A 20,766-nucleotide genomic window follows, 5' to 3' on the forward strand; every position below is an offset into this window, starting at 1 on the left:
TAGCAACATGACTGCTCCATGCTCTTTAGCATCCACCTTACAAAAAGTCCCTAAATATTTCAAAGTGGGCAGTTGGCAGCTGGCAGCTGGCAGCTTACCCGGGGCCATCTGGAACTTCGAAAACCATAACATGGTCTCATTTGGACACTGACAATGAAGTGGCCATTTAACTTGTGAAGTTTATTGCAAATTACTCATATCTTGGATTAACTCCAACCAAAAAGCCTCCTCAATTTGGGTTGGAAGGGGAATACTTAAGCAGTTGCCTTTTATTAGTGACCCTCTTGCAATGCACCAATAACCTCATTGCTTTTATTTGAAGTTGGCAATGTAACTCTTGCGGCACAGCAGGCAGTAAATGAGGGCCTACGCAAGTGGTGCATGCCGGGAATTGTAGTATGGGCGAGGAGGCTTCGGCCGCGGTGAGGGAGGATCGGGACTACAACTCCCAGGGTGCAGCGCAGCGCAACTCGGCCAGTGCGCGCTGGGAAGGCGGGCCCGTACTTGGGGGAAACGGGATCGGGATCGGGATCGGGATGAGCTCGGCGGACGGTGAGAAGGCGAGAGGCCGCACTCGGGAGCAGGCCGAGTCCGAGCCGCACGGCGCCAAGAGGCCCGCTTCTCCTAACGTAATGCACCTTTTGTTTTTCGGCCCGGGCCCGGGGTTGGGGTTGGAGCTGCTGCTGCTGGTGGTGGTGGTGGTGGGGCCTGAGGCCTGTGATCTCGGGTCGGGTGCGGGTGCGGGTGGTGCAGGAGGAATCCCGGGGATCTCCCACCAGCTCCAGGTCGCCCACAGCCCCTTCGTACTGATTACTGAGAGCCCCCGGGAACGTGGTGTCTCAGCGCCTTTCCCCAGATACTGGAGCATTTTAGTTTATTCCTCCACCACCTTTGTTTCTAGACAAATTAAAAACAACAAACTCCCACCACACCCCCCCCCCCCCCACGTTTACCTGCTGCAGGGGTCGATTAAAGTGATGCTGGAAAAGCATAGCATGTCAGGCAGCATCCGAGGAGCAGGAAAATTGACGTTTCGGCCAGGAGCCCTTCATCAGGCTTTTACCTGCTGCACCCAGCCCTGTTTATTATAAACATAAGAGATGGGAGCAGTACGCGACCTGCTTTGGCATTTACCTTGATCCTGACTGAACATCTGCATCAATACTCATTTTCTGTGTTATTCCAAAAGCCTTTGATATCTTAACTATCAGGAAATACGTCAGTTTCTAACCTGAGTCCACTCCAAGATTAAGGCTGTACAGCCCTTCAGGGAGAATTCCAAGGATTAACCAACCTTTGAGTGAGGAAATATCACTTTATCTCAACCCCTCAGTAGTCTGCCTTTCATTCTGAGGCAGTCGACCCTGGGTCCTCCAGCAGGTTAAACAGCCTCAGTATTTACTTTGTCGAGTTCCATTAGAATTTTGTAAGGCTTAGCAAGGGCATCTCTCATTTAGTTAAACTGCAGGAAATATAGACCCTGTCTCATCATTCTCCAAATGGGATGATCCTGCCTTTGCAGGGATCAGCCTAGTGAATCTTGGAATGCCTTCTGTGTATGATATTGCAAACCTAGCTGAACACACAGCTGTGCTTATCCTGCCTTCCTCTTTTCCCCTTGGATTTGCTTCATTGCTGGGGTATTATTCAAGTCTTTTTGTCAGTGTCTCTTTGTCAAAATAGCTGGTTAGTACCTACTGTCTGCTCAGAGACTACTTGACCATGCAGCTTGATATGTACAATTTTGAATAAGATAAGTAGTGCCAAATGGCCTTCTGTGCTGTGAATAATTCTCTGAATGACCATTGAAAGTGGGCACACTGCACTTTCCCCAAAACATCTGACAATCAGCAGTGATTTCATGACATGCAGAGGGCTGTACATATATGCAATGAGCTGCCAGAGGCAGTGGTGGAGGCTCATACGATTGGAACATTTAAAAGGCACCTGGATGGGTATATGAATAGAAAGAGTTTGGAGGGATGTGGGCTGGTTGCTGGCAGGTGGGACTCGATTGGATTGGGATATTTGGTTGGCGTGGCCGATTTGGACCGAAGGGTCTGTTTCTGTGCAGTACATCTCTATGGCTCTATTAGACTCTTAATTCTGGAGTTTTATTGAATTCAAATTCTACCATCTGCCCTAGTGGGAGTTAAACACAGGTGCCCAGAACACAATCCAGGTCTCTGGATTAATAGTAGTGTGATAATACCACAACGCCATCACCCTCCCCCTTAGATGTTCAATCACCAACACTACAATTATAGTGCACATGGTCACAAAAAGTAATTACTCAGATGTGAGTGAGTTTTTTTCTTCTTTCTCCAGTGTTTATTATCTTCTTTCTTTTGCAGAATAAAGGATGTAGCACAACCTGGGAATCAGCTGATTTGGGTGACGATGAGCGGAAGTTAAAATTCTTAAGGCTAATGGGAGCTGGGAAGGTAAGCTGGAAGTTTGTTTCTGTACTCGATTATAATGGTGTATGGGAAAAGGAAGATGTGAATTTGTTATTCAATTTACTTTTGAAAACCCTCGCAGTACTTTGTTTGTCATTTAAAGATAGTTTTGGTTGGAATATGTTTAAGCTAGTCACAATTTAGATTTGAATGCTATAAAGATAGCAGTCAATTGCACTTTTGCTTAGTAGGTTTGAACTACATTCCAGGTATAGTATTGAAAAAGTGCTGCATTGTCAGGGGTATAATCCTTTAGCGATCTTTAAAAAAAGGCCCATTCTGCTTTTTCAGGTGAAAGGTAGAGATTCCATGGAACAGTTTGAAGAAGAGGAGCTCAGTTCTCCTGGCCAGCATTCCTCCATTTAAACACTGCCACCAAAAACAGCTTAATTGTTTGTGTATCCTTACTGTAGGCACTGACTGCCATATTTGCCTGCATCATAACAATGAATACGTCTTAGAATTAATTAATTGACTGAAGTGCTTTGGAACATCCAGGGGATGTGATGAGGTACGACATAACTGTAAGTTTGTTTATTCTTTATCTCCACCTAATTTGTATGTCAGTGTTTAGTTGGTGCAACAGTTCCAAAACATTCCACACTTCAGTTTGATGGGAAGACCATCCAATGTTATACAGATAATCTTGAGGTAGAAAGAGTTTGATTGCTCATTATTGACTCAGTTTTAAATTCCTAGGATGGGCTGTGCAGGAGATAGCACCCGTACAGGCTGGAAAGGTTGCACCTGAACAGAGCCAGGACTGTTATGCACGTTTTAAACTAACTCTAGCATTGTATGAACCAGGAGTAAATATGAGAGGATGAAATACCAGGGTACAAAAAAATACTTGAAGGTACGGATAGCACTGAAATAGAATAAAGTAATCCATCAATGGATGGAGTCCAAATAAGGGAGAAATCAAAACATTCTAAGTCAGGGTAACACTGTGTGTATGTGAATGCACAGAGTATAGCAAAGAAGCTTTGTATGTTACAGTTGCATATTGCCACGTGGAATTATATTTTGGTACTGGAGGCCTGGCTAAAGGGAATGTGAGACTGAGTGTTGTATATTCATGGTTACGAGGTGCTGAGGGAAGGATAAAGTGTAGAGGCCTTGGCAAAGGAGCACATTGCAGTCTTGGAGGATTCAAGGAAGTAATTGATTTGGCTAGATCTTTTATCATTTACACATTTTATTAAGTATATGTATAATGATCAGTATTATCAGTGTAGTGCTCAATAGGTTTTTTGATCCAATATTATTACTATGAAAAAATACCAAGAGCAAGAGTTTCTGCTGTTAAGGTAATTGAAATTACTCTTCTGTTCTTTTTCACTTCCCAAATGAAAGAACCTTTAAACGGCCTTTCTAAGGTCCCATTTAGATTTACACCACCCTAATCTGTCTGCTTGGTCACATTCCAAATAAAAACTCAAAATTGAGATATGATTGCCCATTCACAAAACCATGCTGACTATCCTTAGTCAGTTCTTGCCTTTCGAAATGCATCTAGATCCTGTCTGTCAGAATCCCCTCCAACAACTTAACCACCACGGATGTTAGGCTCGCTAATCTGTAATTCCCTGGTTTTTCCTTGCAGCCTTTCTTAAATAATCTTCCAGTAACTCCCCCATGGTGGTCCACGATACCATTATCTCGAGTAGGGGCCCCACAATTCCTCCCCTAGCTTCCCACAATGCCCTGGCATACAGTTGATCAGGCCCCAGGATTTATCTGTTTGTGTTTTAAAGACCTGCAACACTTCTTCTGTAATGTGGGCTGTTTTCAGTGTACCCTAGAACTCTGTGGGAAGCTAGAGAAGTGATTGCTGGGCCTCTTGCTGAGGTATTTGTATCATCGAGAGTCACAGGTGAGGTGCCGGAAAACTGGAAGTTGGCTAACTAGGTGCCACTGTTTATGAAGGGTGGTAAGGACAAGCCAGGGAAATACAGACCAGTGAGCCTGACGTCAGTGAAGGGCAAGTTGCTGGAGGGAATCCTGAGGGACAGGATGTACATGTATTTGGAAAGGCAAGGACTGATTAGGGAGAGTCAACATGGCTTTGTGCATGGGAAATCATGTCACATAAACTTGGATTGAGATTTTTGATGAAGTAACAAAGAGGATTGATGAGGGCAGAGCAGTAGGTGTGCTGTATATGGACTTCAGTAAGGCGTTCGACAAGGCTCCCCATGGGAGACTGATTAGCCATGTTAGATCTCACGGAATATAGGGAAAACTAGCCATTTGGATACAGCACTGGCTCAAAGGTAGAAGACTGGAGGCCTGTGACCAGTGGAGTGTCACAAGGATTGGTGCTGGGTCCTCTACTTCTTGTCATTTACATAAATAATTTGGATGCGAGCATAAGAGGTACAGTTAGTAAGGTTGCAGATGACACCAAAATTGGAGGTGTGGTGGACAGAAAAGAGGGTTACCTCAGATTACAACAGGATCTGGACCAGATGGGCTAATGGGCTGAGAAGTGGCGGATGGAGTTTAATTCAAATAAATGCGAGGTGCTGCATTTTGGGAAAGCAAATCTTAGCAGGACTTGTGCACTTAATGATAAGGTCCTAGGGAGTGTTGCTGAACAAAGAGACCTTGGAGTGCAGATTCATAGCTCCTCGAAAGTGGAGTCACAGGTAGATAGGTTAGTGAAGAGGGCATTTGGTATGCTTTCTTTTATTGGTCAGAGTATTGAGTACAGGAGTTGGGAGCTCACATTGCAGCTGTACAGGACATTGGTTCGGCCACTTTTGGAATATTGTGTGCAATTCTGGTCCCCTTCCTATCGGAATGATGTTGTGAAACTTGAAAACAGTTCAGAAAAGATTTACAAGGGTGGTGCCAGGGTTGGAAGATTTGAGCTATAGGGAGAGGCTGAACAGGCTGGGGCTGTTTCCCCTGGACCGTCGGAGGCTGAGGGGTGACCTTATAGAGGTTTACAAAATTATGAGGGTCATGGATAGGGTAAATAGGCAAAGTCTTTTCCCTGGGGTTGGGGAGTCCAGAACTAGAGGGCATAGGTTTAGGGTGAGAGGGGAAAGATATGAAAGAGATCTACAGGGCACATTGTTCACACAGAGGATGGTATGTGTATGGGATGAGCTGCCAGAGGAAGTGGTGGAGGCTGGTACAATTGCAACATGTAAGAGGCATTTGGATGGGTATCTGAATAGGAAGGGTTTAGAGGGATATGGGCTGGGTGCTGGCAGGTGGGACTAGATTGGGTTGGGATATCTGGTTGGCATGGACGGGTTGGACCGAAGGGTCTGTTTCCATGCCGTATATCTCTATGACTATTTACTTACACGAGTTCCCTAGCTTCCACGCCTTTCTTTTCAGTAAAATCCTGATGAGAAATATTCATGTAAGATCTCACCCATCTCCTGTGGATCCACCTGATTGATCTTTAAGGGAGCCTATTCTCTCCCTAGTTACTCTTTTTTTGCCTTTAATATAATTGGAATCTCTTGGATTCTTCTTCACCTTCTCTGCGAAAGCTATCTCATGTCCCATTTTGCCCTCCTGATTTCCTCTTAAGTAACCTCCTAGACCTTCTGAACTCAAGTGATTCACTTGATCCCAACTGCCTATAGCTGACATGGGTGTCCTTGCTCTTCACCAGAGCCTCAGTCATCCAGTGTTCCATACTCCTGCAAGCCTTTTCCTTCCCTCTAACAGGAACAAGCTGACTCTGAACTCTTAGCTCACTTTTGAAAACCTCTCATTTGCCAGCTCTCCTTTACCTGCTAACAGCCTCTGCCATTCAATCTTTGATAGGCCCTGTCTAGTACCATTAGAATTAGCCTTGCCCCAACTTAGAACTTTAATTTGTGGAACAGTCTTTTTCCGTAACTAATTTAATAAAATTATAGTCCTGGTCCCAAAGTGCTTACCAATAACTAGGAGAAAGTGAGGACTGCAGATGCTGGCGATCAGAGCTTAAAAATGTGTTGCTGGAAAATCGCAGCAGGTCAGGCAGCATCAAAGGAGCATGAGAATCAATGTTTCGGGCATAAGCCCTTCTTCAGGAATGAGGAGGGTGTGCCAAGCAGGCTAAGATAAAAGGTAGGGAGGAGGGACTAGGGGGAGGGGCGTTGGGAATGCAATAGGTGAAAGGAGGTTAAGGTGAGGGTGATAGGCCAGAGGCGGGGTGGGGGCGGAGAGGTCGGGAAGAAGATTGCAGCTCAAGAAGGCAGTACTGAGTCTGAGGGTTGGGACTGAAATCTGCATTCATCCCTTGTGGTTGGAGGGTTCTCACTCTTAACAACTTCTCCTTCCAATCCTCCCACTTCCTCAAACCAAAGGAGTAGCCATGGGCACCCGCATGGGCCCTAGCTATGCCTGCCTCTTCGTTGGATATGTGGAACAGTCCATCTTCCGCAGCTACACTGGCACCACCCCCCACCTTTTCCTCAGAACACTAACCCCCCCTCCCACTCCGCAGGTGCTTGGCCTCCTCCATCGCCAGACCATGGCAACACGACGCCTGGAGGAAGAGTGACTCATCTTCTGCCTAGGAACCCTCCAACCACAAGGAATGGATGCAGATTTCTCCAGCTTCCTTATTTCCCCTCCCCCCACCTTTTCTCAGTCCCAACCCTCAGACTCAGCGCTGCCTTCTTGACCTGCAGTCTTGTGCCCGACCTCTCCAGCCTATCACCCTCACCTTAATCGCCTTCCATCTATCGCATTCCCAACGCCCTTCCCCCAAGTCCCTCCTCCCTACCTTTTATCTTAGCCTGCTTGGCACACCCTCCTCATTCCTGAAGAAGGGCTTATGCCCGAAACGTCAATTCTCCTTCTCCTTTGATGCTGCCTGACCTGCTGCGCTTTTCCAGCAACACATTTTTAAGCTGCTTCCCAATAACACCTCAGTCACTTCCCTAGCCTTATTTTCCAAGAAGAGGTCCAGTTTTGCCCCTTCTCTAGTAAGGCCATCTATGTATTCATTGAGAAATTATTCCTTCCAATACACGCCCTTAAAACAATGGCAGTTCCAGTCTATGCTTGGAAAGTTAAAAACCTCTATTATTGCAGCCCTGTTATTCTTACAGGTATCTGCAATTTATGTTGAAGTGTACCAAACTAGTCCAAAGCCTTCGAGGAGAAAGTGAGGACTGCAGATGCTGGAGATCAGAGCTGAAAATGTATTGCTGGAAAAGCGCAGCAGGTCAGGCAGCATCCAAGGAACAGGAGAATCGACATTTCAGGCATTATCCCTTCTTCAGGAATGACCAAGGGCTTATGCCCGAAACGTCGATTCTCCTATACTTTGGATGCTGCCTGACCTGCTGCGCTTTTCCTAGTCCAAAGCCTTGCTTGAACAATGACTGAGCAAAAAATAGTTTGGAAATAGCCACCAGGATTTACTTACCAATCAGCTGTTGGTCTCACTCAATTTCTGAGCTGTTACATCTGGTCTTTGCCTGTCCCCACCGTGTCTTCGGAAGCTAGGAGCACTATAGATCTTGCGTTTGTACTCTCTGCCTATCCTGTCTCTAAAATTAGATTTAACCATTTTACTTAATTTGCTTAATTAGCTGCCCCCTGTAGTTGCTACAGCACTGTGAGAGCTTGATTTAATTTTGATTAGGCCTGCCCCTCAGTTTTTTTGCAAATACTTCCCAATCACTAATGTTAGCCTCACTGACCTATAGTCCCCTGGTTTATCCCTACAGTCCTTTTTGAAAAATGCTAACACATTAGTTGTCCTTCAGTCCTCTGGTACCTCTCCTTTGGCCAGAGAGGATTTGAAAATTAATGTCAGGGCCTTTGCAAGCTCATTGTTGCCTTTTCTGATTTTTAACATTAAAATAGATCTTGGACATAAGGGACAATTTAGGTTGCAGGAAATATGAAATTTGGAATCATTCTAATTGTAGGGAGGACTGTGGGACTTCAAAAGGACATTGACAAGTTGGTGGAGTAGGTTGATAAGTGTTTGTTGACGTTTAATGAGAAGTGAGAGATGTTATGGTATAAAGAACACAATGACAGTATGCAATCGAGGGTGCTATTCTGGGGGGGTGAAGGAGTGGAGGGTCCTTGTGTATATATGGTCATATTACTTTTAATGTTGAGCAATGGAGTGCATAGTTAATAAAGCATACTGTGTCCAAGGTACTTTTAATAAGGATGTAGAGTGCAAGAGCATCAAAGATATTAGCATGTTTTGAGAACATTTGTAGCTCAGGTTGAGGTTCTAGATGTAGGTTTGCTCACTGAGCTGGAAGGTTCATTTTCAGATGTTTCGTCACCATACTAGGTAACATCTTCAGTGAGCCTCCAGACAAAGCACTGCTGGTGTTTCCTGCTTAAATAGAAAGCAAGAAACACTAGTGCTTCGTCCGGAGGCTCACTGAAGATGTTACCTAGTATGGTGACAAAACATCTGAAAATGAACCTTCCAGCTCAGCAAGCAAACCGACATTCAGCAGAGAAGATATGTGGAGTATAAATCAGACACTAGTTCAACTTTAAGTAGGGTATTGTGTACAGTTCTGGGCGACACACTTGGAAGGATGTGAATACATTGAGTGAGGACAGATGAAACTTACTAGAATAGATCACTGGATGAGAAATTTCTATTATGAATACAGATTGGAGAAGCATGGACTGTTTTCATCGGAATGGAGAAGATTTGATTGAGGGGTCTGGGCAGAGTAAGCAAGGAGAAAGTGTTTTCACATCACTTGTAAAAGGATCAAGAACATGAGTACACATTTTTAAAGTTATCTGCAATAGAAGTAAAAACAATATGAGAACTTGTTCAGTGGTTAGGATTTGCAATTTGCTGCCCGGAAGTGTGGTGCTAGGAGGTTCAGTCAAGGCATTCAAACTGACATTAGATGACTGTTTAAACAGAAGCAACAGGCATGGCAATTGAGCCAACATGGTTATTTCAGAGAGCTGATGTAAATATGATGGGTTGAGTGGCCTCCTGCACTATAGTGATTCTATCGTTTATTGCTGATAGCAACAACGTAGCACCTTTGAAATAGACAAATATCCCAAAGCAATCCAGAAGGATGTAAATTGAAATCCAGTGGAAAGGTGACAATTTTGAAAGGGATGACCAAATACTTAGTCAAAATGTTAATTTTTAAATAAAAATTTGCATATCATTGTGAATTGACAGTTCAATATGATCAAGCTTTGACCTAACCTCCTCAGTGTTAAAGTTGTACAGTGGTGCCATCCAGAAAGCTCATATGGCATTAAATGTTTAGTCTGTAAAAATTGATACTGCAACACTAGGTGGAGCATGTCTTCCAAACTGCCCTGCTTTGCAATTTACTAGCATTGACAATGAGTCTTCTGGTGGATAGAGAGCTCTGGAGAAGTCCAAACATCATACACAAGGCTTCTTGCTGACTCTGGTAATTGCAGTGTAGGTAGATGCCTTGTGATTAGTGGCTCCATATGTTTGCATTCAGTATTTCCTCTGGATAGAGAGTCTACAATGGGCATCACAGAGGCTCCGTTCAGCACTGCTGCCTCACAGCGCCAGTGCATTTGATTCCAACCTAGGACGACTTTGTGGAGTTTGCACGTTGTACCCGTATCTGCAAGGGTTTCCACTGGGTGCTCAGATTTCCTCTGCAGTACAAAGATGGGCAGGTTGGTTGTGTTAGTAATAGTATATGCAGGGTTACAGGGATAGCGTGGAGGGAATGCTGTTCAGGGAGTCAGTGCAGACTTGCTGAACCAAACAGCCTGTTTCCACAGAGTAGGGATTCTATGAATTAGCTCGCTATCATAGTTAAAAAGTTCTATTCATAGAAAATGAAGATGTGGGGATATGTTTTCTTGAGCACAGAAGTGACATTCTCACTTACTGTCAGTGGCCAAGTGAAAACTAAACGTCAGTGAGGCAGCTTATTATCAGAGGTGCTAAATTGTTGAGGCAGGGTTTGTTTGTTTGTATCTAATAGGTATGCTGGTTAGATGAATGGGTTGTTTTGATTAGACACTCAGATGCCACATTAAGTGGCTATTATGAAAAGATGCCTTTGAGGCAGTAATAAATAAAATTTGTGGACTGAGTTCAAACAAATCTCTTCTTGGTCACCTGGTATTGCAATGGTAAGATATTTAAATTTTGACTCCAGATGCTGGTTTGATTGTCATTGTACATGCGCTCATAAGGTTGCCAAATGGTAATTTTACGACACGGGGTAAACTCCTCTGCTAATTTAAACCCGACACACAGAAGTTCATTTCGTACCATAATCTGTTAAATTGAGGGGTAAAGAACTATCCCACGTTTCACTATTTAAAGTAAAAAATTAACAATTTATTTTATTCTTTAAGTTCAACAGTGAACATTAAAACCACTATTTACAATTCCTTTTTCTTAAATCTATCTTTTACTTCCCACTCTACAATACTGGTCCAATAAAATATCCCAATTAAGATTTACAAACAAAGATTGCTTCAAAACCAGTCAGCTTTGTCAATTTTCCTCGGGAGATTTACCTCTGAGTTTTCCTGGGTCATCTCTTCTTTGCACTAGCAGAAAGTGAGAACTGCAGATGCTAGAGATCAGAGCTGAAAAATGTGTTGCTGGAAAAGCGCAGCAGGTCAGGCAGCATCAAAAGAGGAGAATCGACGTTTCGGGCATAAGCCCTTCTTCAGGAATGAGGAGGGTGTGCCAAGCAGACTAAGATAAAGGGTAGGGAGGAGGGACTTGGGGGAAGGGTGTTGGGAATGCGATAGGTGGAAGGAGGTTAAGGTGAGGGTGATAGGCCAGAGACGGGGTGGGGGCGGAGAGGTCGGGAAGATGATTGCAGGTCAAAAAGGCGGTGCTAAGTTCGAGGTTTGGGACTGAGATAAGGTGGGGGGGGGGGGTGGAGGGAAAATGAGAAAGCTGGAGAAATCTGCATTCATCCCTTGTGGTTGGAGGGTTCCTAGGCGGAAGATGAGGCGCTCTTCCTCCAGACGTCATGTTGCCATGGTCTGGTGATGGAGGAGGCCAAGGACCTGCATGTCCTTGGCGGACTGGGAGGGGGAGTTAAAGTGTCAGCCACGGGGCAGTTGGGTTGGTTTGTGCGGGTGTCCCAGAGGTGTTCTCTGAAACGTTCCACAAGTAGGCGGCCCGTCTCCCCAATGGATAGGAGGCCACATCGGGTGCAGCGGATGCAGTAAATGATGTGTATGGAGGTGCAGGTGAATTTGTGGCAGATATGGAAGGATCCCTTGGGGCCTTGGAGGAAAGTAAGGGGGGTGGGGGGGGGAAGGTGTGGGCGCAAGTTTTGCATTTCTTGCGGATGCAGGGGAAGGTGCCAGGAGTGGAGGTTGGGTTGGTGGTGTGGACCTGATGAGGGAGTGGTCTTTCAGGAACACTGATAGGGGAGGGAAATATATCCTTGGTGGTGGGGTCTGTTTGGAGGTGGCGGAAATGACGAAGGATGATACGATTTATCTGGAGGTTGGTGGGGTGGTAGGTGAGGACCAGTGGGGTGGCGATTGGAGGGGTGGGGTTCAAGTGCGGAGGAGCAGGAAGTGGAGGAGATGCGGTGGAGAGCATCATCAACCACGCCTGAGGGGAAATTGCGGTCTTTAACCCTGCCCTTCCAATCGTCAAGGACAAGTGGCTGAACACTAACTCTCCCTCCCACTCCACCAAGGACATACAGGTCCTTGGCCGCCTCCATCACCAGACCATGGCAACATGACGCCTGGAGGAAGAGCGCCTCATCTTCCGCCTAGGAACCCTCCAACCACAAGGGATGAATGCAGATTTCTCCAGCTTTCTCATTTCCCCTCCCCCCCCCCATCTTATCTCAGTCCCAACCCTCTGACTCAGCACCGCCTTCTTGACCTGCAATCATCTTTCCGACCTCTCCGCCCCCATCCCATCTCTGGCCTATCACCCTCACCTTAACCTCCTTCCACCTATCGCATTCCCAACGCCCTTCCCCCAAGTCCCTCCTCCCTACCTTTTATCTTAGTCTGCTTGGCACACCCTCCTCATTCCTGAAGAAGGGCTTATGCCCGAAACATTGATTCTCATCTCTTCTTTGGTCTTCTGCTGCACAACTTATGAACAGGTACCTTTCAGACAGCTACTTGGGTAGCAATCTATACTTGTTGGTGCTTGGCAGTTCTCCCCCTAACTGTTCAAAATGTCCAGTTTTATACCCCAAAACATTGTGATCATTTCATTGGTCTGCTGTCATCAAAAATCTAAATTCAAATTCCATTGGATTTTGGTATCTGGGCATAATTTAAACTGGCTGAATTGGAATGTGTTTTTGTTCCATGGTAATGCAACACTTGTTATTTGTTTAACCAAGTATTACATTTTTACCTTGTTCAGCACTTTTTGTGCTTTGGGTCTAGCTTCCTCACTCAAAGATACAGTACACACCTACACCTTCATAACAGTATCAGGAATTGGTGCTCGAGTTTATGCTGATTTGTGTCTACATTAAACAATGATAGCAATCTGCGCGCACCATATATTTTTCAGTGTTTGGAGAAAGCAGATTTCCTTCTTTGGGTGACACAGTGGTTAGCACTGCTGCCTCGCAGCGCCAGAGACCCGGGTTCAATTCCTGCCTCAGGCGACTGACTGTGTGGAGTTTGCACAGTCTCCCCATGTCTGTGTGGGTTTCCTCAGAGTATTCCAGTTTCCTCCCACAGTCTAAAAATGTGCAGGTTAGGTGAATTGGCCATGCTAAATTCCCGTAGTGTTAGGTGAATGGGTCTGGGTGGGTTGCGCTTTGACGGGTCGGCGTGGACTTGTTGGGCCGAAGGACCTGTTTCCCCACTGTAAGGAATCTAATCTAAACCTCATTGAAAAGGAATAGAGAGATCTAGACAGATCCAAACATCATGCACAGGGCTTCTGAGCTAATGTAGAACCACTGAAAGTGCATTGAGATATTTTCTGTTCAGACATGTTATGATAGACCTCTGGAGCGAAATGGGACTTGAAATGAGGTCTTTGGTTCAAAGGTAGGGACACTATCACTGTACCACAAAAGCTCCTATGCATTTATAATCATGAATAAGACCCTGCTCTTGCTGATGAACATACCAAGTTGTTCCACTTACTCTTAGTCTTCAGTGCATCCTAAGTTAGGATCAATTCAAATTGCAAACCGTATGCTATCCCTTTAGAACAATTCTATGTCTGAAAAGGTCATATTTTCATATTGTGGAGCCATGGGAAAGAAAACCTCTTGGATATGGAATATATTTTGAGGCTAGCAGATAGGCTCACATTTTTGGCATTTAGGCATACTTGGTAAACTGTTAGCCATTTCAACTCTTGAAACAACTTAGCAATTAGTGGAGAGTGATTTTGGGAGTGATATTCAATGTCCATATACTATCCTGTTTAGTTAATGCTTCTTCAGCGTTCCAAACCAAACTTTGATGTTTGTTTGACACAGATTCCTTTTCAAGCTTTTTTTAAATCAGTTATGAACTTCATGGTTTCATTTGCCTTTTCTCTAAAACATTGTATAACCAACAAAATATTTTTGTGAAAATTGCCATTCTGATCAGTTCACTGGGTTTCAAACAAACGCACCTTGAGCTGAGCTCTTCAGGAGATATCCAGTTCAAGGAATGACAGTAACTGCTTGGGTCAGAGTACCATGTTAATTTCAGCATAAAATAACTAAGATTGAGATATTGCAGCTTGATAATATTAGTGTGTTGTAAAGAAATTTGGTTCATATTGAACATAAATTATTAATAAATACTGGTGCCATGCTAATATAGAAATACCTTTAAAAGCAGGACATTTAATGTTACTTCTCTATTCTTTAAGTTCTAGTTAGAGTTACTATCTATCCCAGTCAGTCTGGTGACTTGCTTTCCTTCAGAGCTTGTTTAGTCATTAGAGAATTTTGAATCATTTTTACACACTATCTAACTGGGTGCAATCAAACTTCAGGAGAAATGGAATAATCCAGAAAGGAGTTGGGCATAAGTTAGAAAGAAAGACTTTTTTATGTATTTGAAAGAATGTCTCAAGAACAATATTTTTTAAAATGCTGCTGTTAAAAGATATTGCATTTGCAAATAGCTTTTAAAATGTAGTGTGTAACAAGTCAACTTAAATTACCTGTTACCTTCAGATGCTATTTGGCAATTATAATTGAGTACAGTATTCAGTAAAGTAAAATTGCATTATTGTTACTGCAATTCAGGTATGCAGTTACAAGATGCAGTCTGCAAAAGTGATCACTGAGTACTATATCTGGAAGTTTTCATTTGTTATGATCTTGTATATTGCTCACCTGTGATCCTACCTTAGTTGTATGCAGTAAACTCTGTTTCATTCCTGATCTCAGGTTAAACCATTGTTCAGGATAACTAATTCTGTGGCACATGTTTATTTTAACTTTGCCAGTCCAAAATGTTTACAATTAAATCTTTTTTTTTCCCCCAAACTGAAGATAGAGCTATTTGGGTATTCTTTTGTAATGTGGAGATTGTTTCATAATTTTCTGATGCTTAAGGAGAAACCGGTTTCACGCATAAGTGGTACAATAAAATCTGATCCCTGAATTATAGGTGAGTCTGTATATTGCTAGTATTTTCCTGGAGGAATTGTGTCCAAATATTTTTAATGTGAAATGCCATGTCGTCTTTTCCTTTAGAAAGATCATACTGGACGCCCACATCCAGGAGACCATAAATCAACCTCGCTGTTCAGGACGGGTGAGCAATAGAAAGGAATTTTGTTGAATTTCTGATTTTTTATTTATTATTATAAACTCCACTCAAATGTGCGCACACATACAATTCTTTCAGTAATTTCTGTTTTAATGCTACCTCTTTAGCTTAAATACCTCTTAGAAACAAACATCTACACTATTATAGTACTTTCCATGCAGGAACTAGACAAACTATCTTTCAGTCCCTCAAAGTTTGTTTCAAGTGCTTTGTCTATTTATAAAAAGCCTTGTTCACAATTCAAAGAACCATACAAAAGCAGTTATTACTTAGAGAATCTTTTAAATCTACTTCTAAAATCGACGTTTCACAATTGACCAGTTTGTTTTTGCTGCTGCTGATATTTTAATTGGTACATTTAAGAATAACTAATTAAATTATTGCAAAAAAATTGGGGCATTAATTTCACTGTTCAGTTGTTAGTCCAATACTGTGACCAGAAGTTACAAAATTTTATTTTAGTCATGCTTATTAATATGTTAGAAACTGAGCTGTTTAGTTGGGAGTGGTGGACATATGGCTTTCATTTTGAAGCTAGAAGACCCGGATAACTTAGCATTGTGATTGGTAATGGTCATATTAGATAGAGTTGTTAAAGAATTAGACCAAGTATAATTTGAAGGTATTTACTTATTACTGAAAAGAATTTACATTAAGCATGTGTAATTAGTTTTTATGTTGTTCAGTCCCAGTGATCATTTCTTTCAGGTGGGAATTTTTTTCAAGTACTTCTTACCCTGAACGTGGGAGAAGGAATGAGGTTTTGTTTTAGAGGGAGCCAACAGACTGACTGCAGTTTTTTCTTGAGTTTCTTGTACTTCTCTGATAAAAGTAGTTTATCTAAATCAGTTCAAGGAATGGCTGAAATTGTATTTTGGAGTGACTGTATTTTTTTTTTAGGTGATGAAGATAAGAAAATAAATGAAGAACTGGAACATCAGTTTCATCAGAGCTTGGACAGTCAGCTATCAGGAAGGAACAGACGGCACTGTGGATTAGGCTTCAGTGAGGTAAAGGAGAAGCTGTACCCAGAAAAAAATTAACCTGTTTTCAAAACTTAATTTGTCTTTTCTCTAGCCAGCCCTGCACTGCTACTGGTGGAGATAACAATGAAGAAAGGAAGTAAAAATATGGAACTTTTCCCCCTCTTTCCCCAAGGGCTGTGTTTGCTTGGCAATTGTAGCTGTGAGGTCAATTTCCTGTTAGTAGCCTACCAGTGATCATGTAACCACTGTGTTGCTGGAAAAGCGCAGCAGGTCAGGGCAGCATCCAAGGAGCAGGAGAATCCTCATACCCGAAACGTCGATTCTCCTGCTCCTTGGATGCTGCCTGACCTGCTGCGCTTTTCCAGCAACACACTTTCAGCTCTGATCTCCAGCATCTGCAGTCCTCACTTTCTCCTATCACGTAACCACTGCTGTCTTTCACTAATGTCCTTCAGGGAAAGAAAGCTGCCATTCTAACCCTGGTCTGGCTTACATGTGACTCCAGATCAACAGTGGTTGACGATTAAATGGCCTCTGGCCACTGCATGCTGCCTAGCCACTGACAACCACATCCATGTGTGAATACTTTTAACTGAAAATCTTTTTTTTTGGTAAGTTGAAATGAAATGGAATTTTGTTGTGGAGCAGCTTTAAATGATGAAGGAGCTATCTCAAAAGCCTGAACGGCTGACACTTGCTCATTTATCAATTGATTATGGATTAATGTAGTTCGCTAACTTTCCATTAGGAGAGATGAGTGAGTCCTAAGATGATCTTTCATCATCACCTCAACATAGAGAAATAATTAGCCCCAAGTTGCTGGTCTCCAAGTGATATTTATGGGCACGGACTTCTGAGATATAGTCTGGTGGGTTAGACTCTAGTGCATTGGCCTATAGATCCAGTGGAGGGACCATAACATTTAAAGGGTGAGGAATACGGGCCATTCTGCCATAACATGCGTTTCATCAATGCAAATGTGCTGAAATGTGATTGACTAATTGGAAATACTGTTTCTGAAGTGCAAACTTTTAAAACATGTTGGCTGTAATGCAATTACATTGCCAACGCCAAGCATTGTTTCTAAAGGGTAACTTTTCTAACATGGGGTTGCACAAGAATGCAACCATTATGTTATCGAAGAACTGACTTTATGAAACAATGTGCAAAAGGTTCAGGAAGGCAGTTACTCCTCCCAAAGTCTGGAATACATCAGACAAAATAATTTTCTTTCACATGCTTTCAGCAGTACCTAGGTTGCACTAATTTCAGCTGCATGTAATATGCAGGTTGAGCAAACAAATCAGTTCTAAAAACTTACATTGACAGCAGCTGCATTTACTTGGTTTGCTGAGGTTCTTGGCTGTTTCTGTAAGAAACATTGGTTACTTAAATAGATTTTTACTTGAAAATCACAGAAACCAGGAAATTTGCGGTGGTTGGAATTTTTTAAGATGTCTGTTTTGTTACTACTCCATTTGTGCTAAAATATGGAGGTAGTAAAATAATTTGCAAACAGCAAAGGTGTCTCTGATTTAATGGATAGAATGTGCTCACTGATAAAATTTAAATGTACAGGATCAGGTGTGAAGCTTGAGCTTTTGTCTTCATTGTTAACTAATCTTGGCTCCAATAACATTAGAGATGATCTTGGGTTACATGACCTGATGTTCTTCGGCTGCCAAGTCCTCATAGGTCCTTTTTTTTTGCACCTCTATGTCAATACATGGGTGTAGGAATGGTGTTGATAGTGGAGACATAAATCTGCTCTATTCTAATTTGATTCACCAAGTATGTTTGAGTTTCTCTCTACTGTGGCACTTTGGTATTCCAGACTATTTGTTTGTCCAGAAATGCAAGGGTCAGGCTTTGGAAGAAATTATGTAAATAACTTTTTTTTTGCATTATTGGCCAGGACAGCATTTGTTTTTCATCCCAGTGAAGCACTGGTGTTCGTGACCTGTTTTCGTTTTATGTTTGGGTTTCCAAGTCAGTGTTTGTTGACAGAGTTCCAGTTGAAATGCCATGCTTCTAGAAATTCTCGTGTCTCTCAGTTTGACTTGTCCTAGGATGGATGCGTTGTCATAGTCGAAGTGGTGTCCTCCTCCATCTAGTGAGAGTGGATCATGTCTTTTTGTGACTAGGGGATGTTCATGTATCCTGGTAGCTAGTTTTCTGTCTGTTTGTCCAATGTATTGTTTGTTACAGTTCGTGCAAGGTATTTTGTAAATGACATATGAACAGGCAGAGAATAGAGGTATACCCATGTACAGGGAAATGAGGTTACTTTAGAATGGGGTTAGGGTGGGCAAAGGGTCTGTTCCTATGCTAAACAGTTCTGTTCTCAGTTTAAAATTTCAAACATTTAATTCTCTCAAATAATAGCAAAGTATAATCTGAAATTTCCCTTTGTTTTGCAGCCAGAAGCACATGAACCAGATGTGCAGCAAATTAGTGCTGCAGATTCAGCAATCAACAGCTTGAATGATTCTGAAAACAAAGGTCACTCAAAAGATTCTTCGAACAGCATGAAATCTAGCAGTGAGGAGCATCAGTCAGAAAATACAGATGCAAGAAAGCAGGACATGAAAAGCAGTTATAAAATGATGTTTGTAAAGTCATCTACAAACTAATTCAATCCCTTAACATAATCTCCTGTTTATTATTCTGGATTGTACAATTAAAATGCATTTTTACTGACCCTCGATCGCATTGGGTTTAATTTCCAATTCGTGATACATGATGTAATCTCTTACCTATATAATTGTGTTCCAGTGTTTTATTTCGTAAGTTCAGGTTTTTTTTAGTGACCCTCATTTTTTTCACTTTGTTTTTATCGTTACCTGTTTTCTGCTCATTTTGAGTTCCAAGTATATAACGTTTAAATGGAGACGAGATACTTCTTATGACTAATTTATAAATGCATATCATTTGTGCAGTTTTTTTTTTAGTGAGTAATGTCCAAGACATGGAAGTTAATCCAATTTAAACAGTGAGGACTAAATGAAACTCAAAATAATTTTTATCTGTTGATATATTGTATATAAATTAAACTTGGGGGCGGGGGGGTATCAGTTACAGGTTTTGCTATTGTCGTCACATTTGCTCGAAAGGAAGGAGTTTTTGGCATATATAAATATTGGATCATTGTCAGGTGGTTGCAGTTTGAGTGAGAAATTCCTATACAAAACAGTTTTATAGAATCAAATACCTCTATATATCAGAAGTTTTTTTTTCTCTTTACTGTTATAACTGTTCAAACTGTTTAATCTTGACTAGTGGAAAAACTGTTTTCTATGATTCTGGAATCGAAACACTGTAACAGGCTTCTATTTGTGGCACCAGATATAATCCTCCAAAATGGCTGTTGTTGGAGCCAGGAACTTGTGGTGTAAAAGCTGGTAGCATGCAGCCAGTGTTACTAAAACAGTGGGCAACTTTTACACTCATAGGATTGCTTTGACCTTCTATTTGATTGGGTTGACAAATGATTCACATTTCATTGCAATATTTCTGATCACTTCGTAGCTATTTGTTGAAGTAACTAGCGCATTAGGCAATACAATTTGTTACTCTATTTCCCTGACTGTAAAGTAGTAGTGATTGTGAAACTCAGCATTTTCTGTCATTAGAGGTTGGTACAAATGAAAGAACAGAGTGCACACATGAAGTTAAATGTAGAATCTGCTGTCATGATTGTGCATTTCTCCATACTCAAACTGCTATTTGTTGAAAGTCTACAAACTAATGAGACCTTTTGTTTTAGTTTCATAATCTTGCTACAAAGTCCTTCAGCAACTGCACTTTGTTGAATGAAATTGCATAGGTTTAAATGGTATACTAAGTTCATAACTACTGCTGAAAGGCCTTACTGGTCCTGAGAGTAATTTTGAATGTCAAATTTCTTCCACAAAGGTCAGAAATGCCGCAGTTTTAATATTTTCTTCTTAATTGCATGTGCATGTCCTGATCATGTGCTTTATTATCTTGTATGAAAAAAATAAAACTACAGTGCAGGGATTCAGTGGTTTTTACTTCCTGGTTTGTTATCCAAGAGAATATTTCAATGTAATAAGCACCTTACCATTTTCACAATAGTATCTCTGCTACTGTCTTGATCTCAGTGTCAGATTATGTGGACACCATCTTTTCCATTTCACTTTTTTGTGGTGGGGGGGGGGGGGGGGGGAAGAGGAGGAGTTTGGGGAAAAAGGAAGAGAAAATGATCTAGAAGATCCCAATTTGTTTTCTTGTTGTTCCCTATCACATGAATTGTGTACACAAACTAATTTGTGAAATTCTATTCAACTAAAAAGTTGCACTGCTGTGCAAAAATCAACTTAGTCAAAAATTGCAAATAATATCTACCGTTTAGAAATCTTCCTGCTGGGATTTATTGGTTACCTCTAAACTTGCTTAACAAATTGTTAGAAAGAAAAATTTTCACCATAGATGTTAAAGTTTTTAAAAAAAAAACCTATTGCACTGCCTCAGGTTGCTCAACTTAAAGATTTTCAGGACTCAAATTCAAGAAAAACTAATGTTTTCCTTCCCAAGAAACCTAGAATCTGTGCAGGAATAACCTAGCCAAAGTACTTGGGTCATGTCAA

The 20,766-nt window shown here is 42.0% G+C and overlaps 1 protein-coding gene across 1 annotated transcript; it reads left to right on the forward strand.

Moving 5' to 3' along the window:
• The first annotated feature begins 460 nt into the window (after nucleotides 1–460).
• Nucleotides 461–20,176, forward strand: c22h11orf58 (chromosome 22 C11orf58 homolog). Its single transcript, XM_072592384.1, has 5 exons — nucleotides 461–629; nucleotides 2,355–2,444; nucleotides 15,095–15,155; nucleotides 16,071–16,180; nucleotides 18,577–20,176. Exons 1-5 carry the CDS (start codon nucleotides 537–539, stop codon nucleotides 18,787–18,789), a joined length of 567 nt encoding a protein of 188 aa, XP_072448485.1. The 5' UTR covers nucleotides 461–536; the 3' UTR covers nucleotides 18,790–20,176.
• The last annotated feature ends 590 nt before the right edge of the window (nucleotides 20,177–20,766 follow it).

Source organism: Chiloscyllium punctatum, chromosome 22, assembly GCF_047496795.1.
Source record: "Chiloscyllium punctatum isolate Juve2018m chromosome 22, sChiPun1.3, whole genome shotgun sequence".
In the NCBI taxonomy this organism is placed as follows: domain Eukaryota; kingdom Metazoa; phylum Chordata; class Chondrichthyes; order Orectolobiformes; family Hemiscylliidae; genus Chiloscyllium; species Chiloscyllium punctatum.

What these genes read in the sequence shown, in the direction of transcription:
- c22h11orf58 (XM_072592384.1), top strand. Translation starts at nt 537, where the DNA reads ATGAGCTCGGCGGACGGTGAGAAGGCGAGAGGCCGCACTCGGGAGCAG. An exon ending in AGAGGCCCGCTTCTCCTAAC is followed by an intron (nt 630 to 2,354) that starts GTAATGCACCTT and finishes TTTCTTTTGCAG; the next exon opens with AATAAAGGATGTAGCACAAC. An exon ending in AACCTCGCTGTTCAGGACGG is followed by an intron (nt 15,156 to 16,070) that starts GTGAGCAATAGA and finishes TTTTTTTTTTAG; the next exon opens with GTGATGAAGATAAGAAAATA.